Source organism: Pseudorca crassidens, chromosome 4 (genome assembly GCF_039906515.1).
Source record: "Pseudorca crassidens isolate mPseCra1 chromosome 4, mPseCra1.hap1, whole genome shotgun sequence".
Taxonomy (NCBI): Eukaryota; Metazoa; Chordata; class Mammalia; order Artiodactyla; family Delphinidae; genus Pseudorca; species Pseudorca crassidens.
The window spans coordinates 129543036-129556289 of NC_090299.1; the positions used below are offsets into that span (position 1 = coordinate 129543036).

Sequence of the window (13254 nt, forward strand, 5' to 3'; positions counted from 1 at the left end):
TGCTAAAAAAAAATAAGAAAGGAAAAAAAAAACTGCTAAATTACAGATGTTAAGACAACAAAGCCAGAAAGTAATTCCCTCTGTTGATAAAACTGTCCTTTTGCTGCTCCCTCCATTCACTGTTCCCTGATGGGAGGCACAGTGAAACCCTGTCCTCATTAGCTAGTCTCAGTAGCTCTGTTCTGGCTGAGACACTCTGCAGGGTCTAAGGGGGGGCACTGAGAAGCCTTCTCAGAGGACTGTTTTCTTGCTACCCACAGAGGGAGTGATCCAGTTGTATCCTGCTTCAACCAAAACAAAACTGTTCTCCCCAATCCTCCTGACATGCACGATCTCGCCTCCGTCACTCCTGGCAGGTGCGTGCCCAGCAGGCTCACTAAAGAATACTTCTGTCCGCTTGTGGCAAGACTGGGTATGCAGGTAGCGAAGGCCAGCAGCCACGGCCATGCCCAAAGCAGCTGAGAGGCAAAGCAGGATTCCCAGCTGCAGAGTTCCGAGCTGGATCCCCAAAGGGGCCCTGGCTTCGTCTTGCCCAAGCTCAGGCCTTGGGTTGGTCTTCATGGGGTGTCCCACGCCACTCTCTCCATTGCCCTCCCTCACTTTGGGCTCCTTGTGCTTTGACTGAGGCAGGAAGCTGGCAGAGGGTCTTGATGACTCTGACTGACCACTGGCAGTGGGTGGCCTGGAGGTGGCAGAGGTGTGGAGGACAGGGGTTGGATTGGCCGCCCTGGCCCCATGTCCAGTGAGTGCCCCAGAGGACCAAAGGCGAGTATAGGAAAGACGGACAGTGTACAGAGGAGGCCTCATCACCGTCCTATTTGAGGCCTTCATCTTGTCCTAGAAAAGCAAAGGAAAACAGAGAGACCAAAGGGGCTGGTCTCCCCGCCAAGCAGCCACTGAACTTGGCAACTAACCTGAGTTCCTTAGAGAATCCCAGATCGCAGATGAAAACCCAGCCTCATGCCTGCTCTTAAAAGAGCTCAGAGGGGACTTCCCTGGTGGCGCAGTGGTTAAGAATCCGACTGCCAACGCAGGGGACACGGGTTCGAGCCCTGGTCCGGGAAGATACCACATGCTGCAGAGCAGCTTACCCCGTGCACCACAACTACTGAGCCTGCGCTCTAGAGCCTGTGAGCCACAACTACTGAAGCCCGTGTGCCTAGAGCCCGTGCTCCGCAACAAGAGAAGCCACCGCAATGAGAAGCCCGCGCACCGCAAGGAAGGGTAGCCCCTGCTCACCGCGACTAGAGAAAGCCCGCGTGCAGCACCGAAGACCCAACACAGCCAAAACTAAATAAATAAATTTAAAAAAAAAGAGCTCAGAGGAAAACGTCCATGCAGATAAACATGCACTTGTTATTGATGGTGATGGGGAAGCTAATGGAAACTCCACTGAGAGATCATTCTTGTAAGTCAAGAATAAACTTAGGGTCGTTTAAGAGGCTTCTAGACCAATGTGGGTGACAGTCATCTCCAATGGCTGAAAGCTTTGAGTGTGTCTTTTTATGCAAGAGGGACCATTGAATCTTGCTGTAGGTTCCAATCAATTTGAGTAAGGATAGTATACCATGTTTTATTTTGTGTTCCTTTTAAGAGTTCAAAGGAATAGTATTCATTGGGCATGTATATTTTATATTGTCCATTGATCTCACCTCTGGGACCATACATGGTATTTTGAGGCCAATGTTATGAAGGACAGGGTGGGGGGAGGAGGAGAGAGGGCTTATTAACCGAAGCTAAGTGGGAAAACAACTCACTAAAACCATCAATTTCTACAATTGCCGATAACTTCAGAGATGCTGTGTATAATGAAAAGGCTGATATTGATCGGAAAAAGATGCTGTGTATATATCATACCCTTGCCTCCTTCTCTCTGATTTTGGCTACTAGTCTAATAGCTCTGATTTCCCAGCCTGGAACTTCCCACTCTGGCGTCAAAAATACCAAACTCACTGCCCATGCGCAACTTGGCTGTTACCTGTTCATCCCTATCCGAGGGTAGGCAAGTTTCCCATGAATCAAAGCTTGGATCATTCTGAGTCCTAAAGGGAAGGGAAAAAAGGCTTAGAAGGAGTCCCTAAGTATCGGGGGGTTTTTCTTACCTTTCATTATAAAAATTTTCAAAGTAAACAAGTAGAATAATATAATGAACCCCCAAATATTTACCACCCAGCTTCAAAAATTATTAATTCATGACCAATTTTATTTTATCTTTATTCCTACCTACCTACTTTGCTGCCAGGTTTTTTTGTTTGTTTGTTTGATTTTTCCTTCAGAAATTAATTTATTTAATTTATTTTTATTTTATTTCGGAGTAGAGTTGATTAACAATGCTGTGTTAATTCCAGGTGTACAGCAGTGATTCAGTTTACATATACATGTATCTATTCTTTTTCAAATTCTTTTCCCATTTAGGTTATTACAGAGTACTGAGCAGAGTTCCCTGCGCTAAAACCTTTCTGGCTATCTATTTTAAATAGAGCAGCGTGTACATGTCAATCCCAAATTCTCAATCTGCCCTTCCCCGCTGGTGACCATAAGTTCGTTCTCTAAGTCTGTGAGATTGTTGCTGTTTTGTAAATAAGTTCATTTGCATTATTTTCTTTAGATTCCACATATAAGTGATATCATATGGTATTTGTCTTTCTCTGACTTTATTTCACTTAGTATGATAATCAAAAAGCAACGTTTCCTGGGGCTTCCCTGGTGGTGCAGTGGTTAAGGATCCGCCTGCCAATGCAGGGAACATGGGTTCGATCCCTGGTTTGAGAAGATCCCACATGCCGCGGAGCAACTAAGCCCGTGCGTCACAACTACTGAGCCTGCGCTCTAGAGCCCCCGAGCCACAACTACTGAAGCTCGCGTGCCTATAGAGCCCATGCTCCACAACAAGAGAAGCCACTGCAATGAGAAGCCTGTGCACCGTAACAAAGAGCCCCACTCACCACAACTGGAGAAAGCCTGCACGTAGCAACGAAGACCCAACGCAGCAAAAAAAAAAAAAAATAATAAATAAATAAAAGCAACATTTCCTGTCACTGCTGTGTATACTGATAAAATTACATTTGTTGGAAACACTGGAGTTTGGAGTTGGAGAGGGCATGGGGGCGGGTGATATGTGAAGATGGCAGCAAAGACTCAGTGAATGCTTGAATTGATTTATATAATTTATATTTATATATATTTACATATTATAAATGTATGTATCTAAAACCTATATTTATATTTTATTTTATTTATAGCAGCATCTCAGAGACCTCACCCTGTCCAAGACAGTACAGTTTCCCCAGGTAATTTATATATCCAGCTCTTCTGACCAGTGGCTTTTCTGCAATCAGTGTTTCTCATGTACTTAAGAATAAATATGGTTGAGATCTTTTTCTGTCTGACTCCAAGAAGGTTGCATTTCCTTAGCACCCTTGTGTTTGGCCTCATCCCACCACCTGTCCCGAATGGCCCACCCCTGGCCCATTACCTGTGGTGGGTGCTAGGGCTGGAAGCAAAGCTCTCTGAGGAGAATCCCCTGATGGCCATGAACCTCTCCAGCCCACGAACGTCTGGGGATGCTTCCAGGGTTTGGTTGCTGTCCCCACTGGGCTGGTGGCCATCGCTGACTACGGCAGCTATGTGTGAAGATGCTGGGAACGGACTCTCTGCAGCCCCAGGAAATTCTGTCACCTGAACATTGGCAGGAACAGGATCTAAGCTGTCCTCTCCTGCAGCTCCAGGGACGGCCACAGCAGAGATATCCGTGCGCTGCTGAGGAAGAATGACGGGGACCCTGGGGGCCAAGCGGAGGCCCAGAGACACTACAGGGAGAGAAGGAGAAATCGTTCCTTTTATCGATTAGCACACACAGCCAGGACAATGGGCTGAATGCCAGAGACTTTAACGTGCCTGAGGACAGACTATTAAGTGTGAACCACTCAAAAGCATCACCATAAAGATGATTTGCTCAGTAATAGAAACTCCTGACCAAGCAGCAAAGCACCTGAATTCTCATGTCTTTTTAAAGTGTAAGCTCCTAGGCTTCTGGGCTTGTGCCTTCTTAACAGACACCAATCAGAGAATATAGAAACCGCTGTGACCACTCTGTGTTTTCTCACTTCTGCCAAAGCCTGCTTCTAGCTAGAAAATAAAATGGAATCCCACAAATCACAGATTTTTTAAAGCCCTAGATCATTCTTGCCATAGTATATGAATGCAAAATGTTTCCCCAGGGATGGTAAGGGCTCGAGCCTCTGCTATGGGCAGAGGTGGGATCACTGCCCTCCACTGTCTCCTTTCCCATCTGTGATGAGCTGACATGATGGCCCAGAGCATTAGAAATAGCTTCACAGAGGGCAGCAAACACACAAGCACAGGTTTTGGAATCTTCACTCTGCTAATTCCTGATTTGGGGTAAGTCCTCCAGAAGGTCAGTTTCTTCTTTTGCAAAATGAGACCAGTAACGGTACCTACAGCCTAGGACTGTAGCAGGGGTAAAGTGAAATCATTGATGTAAACGCACGCAGCACAGTGCCTGGTACAGATGCGACGAGCGCTACGTGTTTACCACGATGATGAGTAGGGCGACCACGATGTTGTTCACAAAAAGGTGCTGACAGAAGTTTCTCTGGCCAGGGCTGCAACTGGGTTGGATTGAATTCTTTCTCTCTCTCTCTCTCTCTCTCTTTTTTTTTCTTGTGACACTTTGTTCTAATGTCTTCATTACTCAAAAATACCAAGATTGACGTGAAAAATAAAGAAGGCTTACACAGACATGCAGAATTTAGCAAAACTTCTGACAGTTTTAACTCCTGCCTGAACTCTAAATGCTTCAGACACTTTCTGCAGACCCACTGCGTGCTGGGCATCATTCCAGGTGCTGGGGATGTAGAAGTGATGCCGATTGCTAACTGTTGTTTCTGAATTCAAAGTCTAGGAGACAGACTCCTAGATGCCTAACCTTATAAATCGCAGTGTGAGGAGAGCTTCAATACCAGAGCTGAAGAAAGCAATTACAGGGCTTCCCTGGTGGCGCAGTGGTTGAGAGTCCGCCTGCCGATGCAGGGGACACGGGTTCGTGCCCCGGTCCGGGAGGATCCCACGTGCCGCGGAGCGGCTGGGCCCGTGAGCCATGGCCGCTGAGCCTGCGCGTCCGGAGCCTGTGCTCCACAATGGGAAAGGCCACAGCAGTGAGAGGTCTGCGTACCGCAAAAAAAAAAAAAAAAAAAAAGAAAGCAATTACATTTGCCTACCAAGAAGTAAGGGGAAAAGGCTCACAAAGGAGATATTTGAATCGCTCCTGGAAAGGTAAATAGTTCATCATGAGGAACAGTTCCATTTAAGGAAATGTCAGAAGGCAAAACATGGAGATATAAAAGTAGGTCATGCCTAGTGCGGTTGGGTAGGACCCCAAAGTGTTCCAAGGCTCTGCTGGAAAATAAGTTTGAGAGTTACAATATACTATCCTCCCAATGGGACAATTTGTCACTCACATTTGCCAACTGAAGTCTTCTTACACTTAAAAAATCCATTTAACTTTGTTAGATGACACCTCCCCCAATGTGTGCGCGTGTACACACACACACACACACACACACATTCGTTTTACCCTTGGGAAGCACTGGGGTTTGTGTAGAGGAATGGGTAAGAAAAGAGGCGGGGGCCAAGGGGAGGAATGTGAGTAGCATGATGAGGGGTCCACCCTGTAGCTGCTCGGATTGGAGTCCGCCACCCCCCAGGGGACAAGGTGCCAGCAGGGTCAACCATCTGAGAGACTTTACAGTATCAACGGGACCCATCTTCCTGAAGCCTCACTAATATTCATATTCATCTTAAAATAAACATGCCTGGGATCCGAATGCAACATTCACATGATTTATAACATGAAACAGGAGACTTCAAACCCATGTTGGATTTGCAGGGTCTTCTTAAGGCCACCCTCTCAGACCCTGAGACCTTTTCTCTGCTTTTAGGAGTATCTTGGTGAAATGGTTGGAGGAGCAGTGCTGGGCAATGTGGAGAAAACAAAGGTTTTGGTCACAGGCAGGGATGGAGGGTGGCCCAGGGTTGGCTCTGAGCCTGGGTCTGCTAGACTAGCAAAGTCAGGGATTCATATCGGATCCCAGCCTCACCATGTTAGCCCGGAAAGGAAAGTGGAATTGAATGGACCAAAGGTTGGATCTTCTGTGCAGGTGATTGGATGCCTTTACGAAGGCATCTGTTCAGAGCACTTAACTAGATATAAATAACGAAAATGAGTTCCATTTCACCAGGAATTTTCAGGTGGATCAGACATTCTCTAGCTGGTTAGGGTTTTTTTCATTATCTGTTTTTGTTTGTTTGTTTTCTCAGAAGTTCATGGGCCAATGGAATCTAAAGCCACTTGGTGAGCCAGGGAAAACACCCATTGCCATCAAAACAGCCTCTCGTTCCTCATTCTGTTCTACAACCCAGGCTGCAAAGAGCCATCTACCTACCTCGGAAAGTAACGATCAAAACTGGATGAACTTACATAAAAAAAGAAAAAAGGGTTATTTCTTTCTGGTGCTGCCTGTGCAGCCTCAGGGGTCTGGGGAAAACAGCTGAAATATCGTGGTGATTTGTTAAGTGTGGGAGTGGGGGAAGGTGGTTGGCTAATTTTTTGGTTTTGCAGCTCAGTTCCAATGCTTCGTGGCCCAACTTCACCTGTGAGGTTGAGCCGGACAGAGTGTATTTGCTGCAGCGAACCCTGAACTTGCAAGAGTCTCCCCGACCCACACCCATGGCTGTGGGATCCCATCCCCAGGAACTGTTGACACTCCTATGGCAGGTGTCTATTGGTTGGGTCCCAGGAACAGGAAACTGGCTAGAGTCATTCTTAAGTGAAAATTAGTAACTGTGAAAATAATGCTGCCAACCAGCCTGGTGAATGCAGCGGCAAGCTACGCCTGGGGCGGTTCCTTCCATGCCCTCCGGCCTCTGCCCAGGGGCTGGCATAGGTGAGCCAGGCTCCACGTGGCTGTCGGAACTAGCTCTACTGTGTGTCTGTTGAGACACGACAGATGATTCAATCCTCGTCCAGTAAACGAAATATGACTGGACCACTGATAAACGGTGGAGAAAGAGAGCAGAGAGATTCGAGGATTTAGTTTCCCTTAAATCGTACCTCGGGCCGTCCTGATAGAAAGGAGAGAACAAACAAAAAGATAAAGAAGAGCCCAAGTCTACATGGATAGAACTTAGAGAGAGATGATTGTGTTACTCCCTCGGGTGACTATAGGAGACAATAGGTACAAATCAATTACCCTCCCGAATAAATGCAATCATTAAGAATCTCCTTTTGACTAAGAGGTGTCTTCTAGAACCGTGGACTCAAAAGGTTTCATCTTCAACTGTGATCGTTCGCCAGTACTGGTACGTCATGAATTGAATTACACCCTTCATTGAAAATTTTATAAATCTGTCGTAAAATCATATAATCCTATTGGAATTGTAAATGCTATTGAAAATGAGAGGTAAATCATTCATAGTCTAAATAATATTTTGAATACATAATGCCTTTCTTCAGTAAAAATCATTTGCACTGACATGATCTCATTCATCCTCCCCCAAATTTCACCGAAGTAGGGATTATTGGCAAGTACCATTGTTCTCACTGTAAGTATTCAGAAGGCAGTTATAAAAATGTGATGAATTTAGCTGAGATCACCCAGAGAGTTAAGGGGCAAGTAAAAGTCATGGTTTGTTGTCATGTCAAGGTTATGGTGGGAAAGGATCCTGGGAGGTGAGAGAATGTAGGAGGACTTGAGAGATGCTTCTGACCAGTGACTCAGCTCCTTTTTCTGCCAAAAGGAGATAACAGTTTCTGAACTACTTCTTCTGTAGCACAGAGCAGCTATGACAGTACATCTAAAAATACAAACGGAGGGGCTTTGAGAAATAAAAGTAACTGTACAGATTGAAGGCCTTCAGGCACCACACACCCCTTGCATTGGAACCAAAGTCCTGGCAGGAGCCAGTTACACCAACAGTCGAGTGGGTCCTGGCCTTTCCAGATGGGCAAAGTTGTCAGGGCACAGTGTTGTCCTCCTTGTTTGTCCTTCCTGCTGTTTTAGGCCACCAGGAATGGATGGAAGGAAAGAGGACCTTGAGGGACAGGGGATGTACACCTCATCTCTCATGTTCCCCAGTGCAGAGGGGACAACCATGGGGTCTGGATACCTCCACACTTGGGCACAACCTCCCTCTTCTGTATATGAGGGTGTAGGGGAAAGAAACAGAGGAATACATACCCTTTCCTAAAAACCAAAAAAAAAAAAAAAAAAAGAAGTTCGCTTTCTTGGTACATGTGAGTGAAAAGAAAGACAAAGCCACGGTCTCCTTTTGAGGAACGATGATGCTTGTATGATGCTTACAGTTGCCGGGAACTGGTCCACGCAGTTGGCTCCTTCGTCCTTATGCAACACTACGAGGTGGGTGCTGTCATGATCACACCCATCTGGGGGACAATAAGCTGAAGCACAGAGCCCTCAGTGGCTCTGCCCAGGCCCAGGAAGTGTCCACTGTCTGTCTGCTTCTGTCTCTCTCTTTCTGGGCTCTCTCCCGACTCTCCCACCAGCAGCTCTTTTGTCCCCTAGTGAGAATTTCCTGGAGAGATTGGCCAAGGTTCATCTGTGCGCGGGCAGGAGGGACATCACATATTCCTGGACCATGGATAACAGCACAGAGGGGAGTTGGGACAATTTTTTTTTAGTCCCCCCCGTAGAGACACTCTAGTTGGGGCAGCCCCAGTGACCCTGTCCTTGTTATAAGGTGGAGGGTGGGAGGTAGGAAACGAGAAGAAAGGGAGGAGAAGCTCCCTGTCTTCAAAGTGGAAGCTCAGTTACCAAGAACCAGAACTTGACTCTCTTATAGGAACCTGACGTCCCTTACGGGGTGGGCGGGGGCCCGCCACTCAAACGACAGATTTCTCTTCCGGACTTGTCCACGTGGGTGACTGTGTCAGCCTCTTCAAAACAAGCCATCGGTTTGGAATGAGGAGGAATGAAAACCAAAGTGCCAGCTGTCTGATGATCAGACTCCCTTTGGGCCTGAAGTAGAAAGCCCATGAAATCACGACTGCCCCTCACAGCCACTTCCACAGAAAACATCCACTCAAGGTCAACACACTTGAAGGAGTTCCACTTGGTGACTTTACATGCGTATTTTCAAAATGAAAAGCTTAGGACCAGCCCAGTCCCCCAAAAGTACGCAATTCATTAGGGAAAAAAAAAAGGTTGAAGTGCTATTTCACACCCAAAATAAATTCCATTTGTAAAGATGGAATATAAAAGATATGTAAAAATGAAATACAAAAGAAGTAGAAACAATAGTTTGGCTTTTTTTTTTCATTGTTTTTGTTTTGGGTTTTTTTTGCTTTTGTTTTTGTTTTAATATTGGAGTTAGGAATGCCTCTCCAAGCAAATTCAGTAGCCATAAAGGAAAAGATGATTTCTTAAAATTCTCAATATAGAAGAAATAACAAACGATAAAATGAGAAAGGTATTTGTAAGATACAACAGACAAATATACAAAGAGTTATGGTGAATTAACAAAAAGATAGCCAAACTGAAAATTATCAATAGACACAAACAGAAAATAAACAAGCTCAATCATAATTTTTAAAACAATTATAAATAAGACACTATTTTATACCTGTCATGTTAACAAATTTCAAAATGTGTAATTATAACCAATATTGATAGGCCAACAGAAAAACTAGGGCACTCATTCAGTAGTACTGGAACTTAAACTATGCAACTCTTTGAGGGGGTAACCCGACAATATTTTCCATTTTTTTTTTATTCCTCACACTAATCAGTAGAACAAAATGATTGGATAAAACCATATACAGAGGGTAAATTTCATTTCCATGTATTGCCTCTAATTCCCATCAAAAGAGTTAGCATACATCAAAAAGGAATGGAGTCAACAGTGTTGATGTGTTTTAGTTCACTGTAGCGATTAAATAGATACCTTCCTGTCTACGCTTAGCTACTATCTTCAACATCAGTAGCTTTCTTTTTTTTTTAACTTTATATTTTATATTGGAGTATAGTTGATTAACAATGTTGTGTTAGTTTCAGGATGGAGGAGGAGTATTTATTGGTTGAGGGTAGCCCCCCCAGGGGTGTATATGTCTATGTATAACTGAATCACCTCAGTAGTTTTCTTTCTTTTTTTTTCTATCTTTTTTCTTATTGGAGTATAATTGCTTTACAATGTTGTGTTAGCTTCTGCTGTACGACAAAGTGAATCAGCTCTATGTATACATATACCCGCTCCCTCTTGGACCTCCCTCCCACCCCCTGCCATCCCACCCCTCTAGGTCATCGCAGAGCACTGAGCTGCGCTCCCTGCACTATATACCACCGGTTCCCACTAGCTATCTGTTTTACACATGGTGGTGTATATATTTCAATCCCAATCTCCCAATTCATCCCACCCTCTGCTTCCCCCACTGTGTCCACCTGCCCGTTCTCTACGTTCACCTCTCTATTCCTGCCCTGCAAATTGGTTCATCTGCACCATTTTTCTAGATTCCACATATATGCGTTAATATACGATACTTGTTTTTCTCTTTCTGACTTCCTTCACTCTGCATGAGTAGCTGTCTTTCCTGCTTTTTCCAGCTGGCATCTTGGGAGTTTGGTCCAAGGTGGGCAGGTGTGACTCTGAAGTGTGTGTATGCGTGTTGGGAGGTGGGATGGATGGTGGAAACACCCCTGGGGGGCTACCCTCAACCAATAAATACCCCTCCTCCATCCTCCCAAGGGATGATTCACAGGTGTGTTTCCCGTGGTTTCTCAGAGGGTCCCCACTGGAATTGGGCCCCAGTGCGTTGCCCACGGCAGTAACCCACTCTATTTGACACTTCATTAGTGTTTCGTTATTCCCTGTCACCCTTTCCCCTCTCTCTCATCTATGCTTCCTGGATCACTCCCCAAATAAACCACCTGCACTCAAGTTCTCACTCTGAATTTGTAGGCACCTGAACTAAAATAGCAGGAAATGCTCTTTTCACTCCTCAAATAATTTTAGTTTTAAATAAGGAGGAAAAAAGTCTATTTCTCACACATCCTCGATATGTGATGTTTGTTCAGGGTAACTATATTTATACCTTATAATAAAGACAAAATAAGTTTTTATTATAAGGCCATTTGTGCCCTCTTCTCTTATAAAGATTAATCTCAATATAGAGATAAGTTATATGGTTTTCATGATACAAATATTTCATGCTTCGTAGCTGCAACTAGGAATCATCATACTAAGTGAAATAAGTCAGAAAGAGAAAGACAAACACCATATGATATCACTTACATGTAGAATCTAAAATAGGGCACAAATGAACCTATCTACGAAAGAGAAACAGACTCACAGACATAGAGAACAGACTTGTGGTGGCCACGGAGGAGGGGGGTGTGGGGAGGGATGGATTGGGAGTTTGGGGTTAGCAGACGCAAACTATTACATATAGAATGGATAAGCAACAAGGTCCTACTGTAGAGCACAGAGAACTATAGTCAATATCCTATGATAAACCATAGTGGAAAAGAATATAAAAAATAATGTATATATGTGAATAACTGAGGCACTTTACTACACAGCAGATATTAATACAGCATTGTAAATCCACTATGCTTCGATAAAAAAAAAATTTTTTAAACCCACAAATATTTCATGCTTATTTTTGGCTGCATAATTTCTTCTTAGGATTAAGCCCAACTTTAGCCCAGGAAACTCCTACCTGGGACAAACACAACTTGGAATTTGTCACTATGGCCCAGGGGCTCCTGGGGGTCTCTCAAAGCCCCTCCCATACATACCCGAAGCCGTGTCACCCGGTGAGTCAGAAGAGCTGCCAGTGAGAATGGTGATGTGGGGGGGTCCTGGGGTGCTGAGGCTGGGCTGGAATGTGCTTGGGCTGCATGTCCACACAGGCCACCGAGCCGGCCCCATGGGAAAAGGCAGAGGAGCTGGATGCCGGGCAGAGAGCGGCACAAGGCCAGCCTGCGAGGGCAGCGGGGACCCTCATCCTGCCCTCTCCTGTACCCCGAGAAACAGCAGCTTCAATGCAGATGTTATTTAGGAAAACAATACGATGTCCTTCTGAATGTGCCTGACGTGGATCCCACACTGCCTTTAAACCTGAAATACCTTCGGTATCACCTCCCCAGATTGTAAGCACTCAAGGTCAAGATCAAAAAGATGTGCCGCGTTACTATACATAAAACAGATGACCAACAAGGACCCACTGTAATAGCATGGGGAATTGCACTCAACATTTTGTAATAACCTATAAAGGAAATAATCTGAATAAAAATAGATGTATATGTATAACTGAATCACTGTGCTGTACACCTGAAACTAACACAACACTGTAAATCAACTATACTTCTGTTGAAAAAAAGGTATATCTCTTTAAAATGGCATTTAAAAAAAACAAAAAAAAATCAATGTGGAAATGATCAATAAATATAGCTAGAACATCTTTTAACTAAAAGGAATTTCAATTGAATTAAAGTTTAAATGTGAAAAATGAAACCACAAGAAAAAAAAATGTGCCAGACTGTAGGAAGTATTTCATTTCTAAACCTTTTTTTTTAAACCTCTCTTCTTGTAATTTTTTTGTAAGAATGTTTCTTTTTAAAGAGAGGCTATACTAATTACATCAAAGAAAAAAGACCAGAAAATGTTTGAATCCTAATGTGGACTCCTTACAAACTGCCTGATATCCAAGGACAACGTGAGCTGTAATATATTATTGCTGAAATGAGACACCCAATATTCCAATATGGGCAGGCAGCCTGACATATGGTGACTTGGTTTATCTCTCTAATTGCAGATTACAGAGTTAACTGCTACGTATCTTCTGCCAACTATCAGTTATTTAGAGGAGACTGCTAAATTTGCAATGCTTCCATAGCTCCTGTCCTTGCTCCTGTTGATGATTTTTAATTATTTCACTCCTTTCTCACAGAGAAAGTTATACCCAAGCCCATCCACTCTATACATTGTTAAATATACTGGGGGGGAAAAAAAAGCCCACAAAAAAACTGGCTCAGAAATAGAATAAAATGTTTGGGCAAAACAACATTTATAGAGTAAATATTTTTGTTTACACCTCCGATGCCCATCCACAGAAAGAATTAAAAGTTGATTGTCAAAGAAGTTCACAGATGGAAGTAAAGTGAGAAGTAGCAAATAAGACAGATGAAAAGCTCTCTGAGTAAAAATTCTGGACTAGTA

General features: G+C 44.1%; 1 protein-coding gene across 1 annotated transcript; it reads right to left on the reverse strand.

Moving 5' to 3' along the window:
- Positions 1-231: 231 nt before the first annotated feature.
- On the reverse strand, positions 232-12040 carry REELD1 (reeler domain containing 1). Its single transcript, XM_067734749.1, is given in 8 exon segments — positions 232-837; positions 1979-2042; positions 3476-3790; positions 6917-7070; positions 8871-8942; positions 8945-9100; positions 11832-11889; positions 11891-12040. Coding segments are annotated over 8 exon segments (1575 nt in total).
- Positions 12041-13254: the final 1214 nt, after the last annotated feature.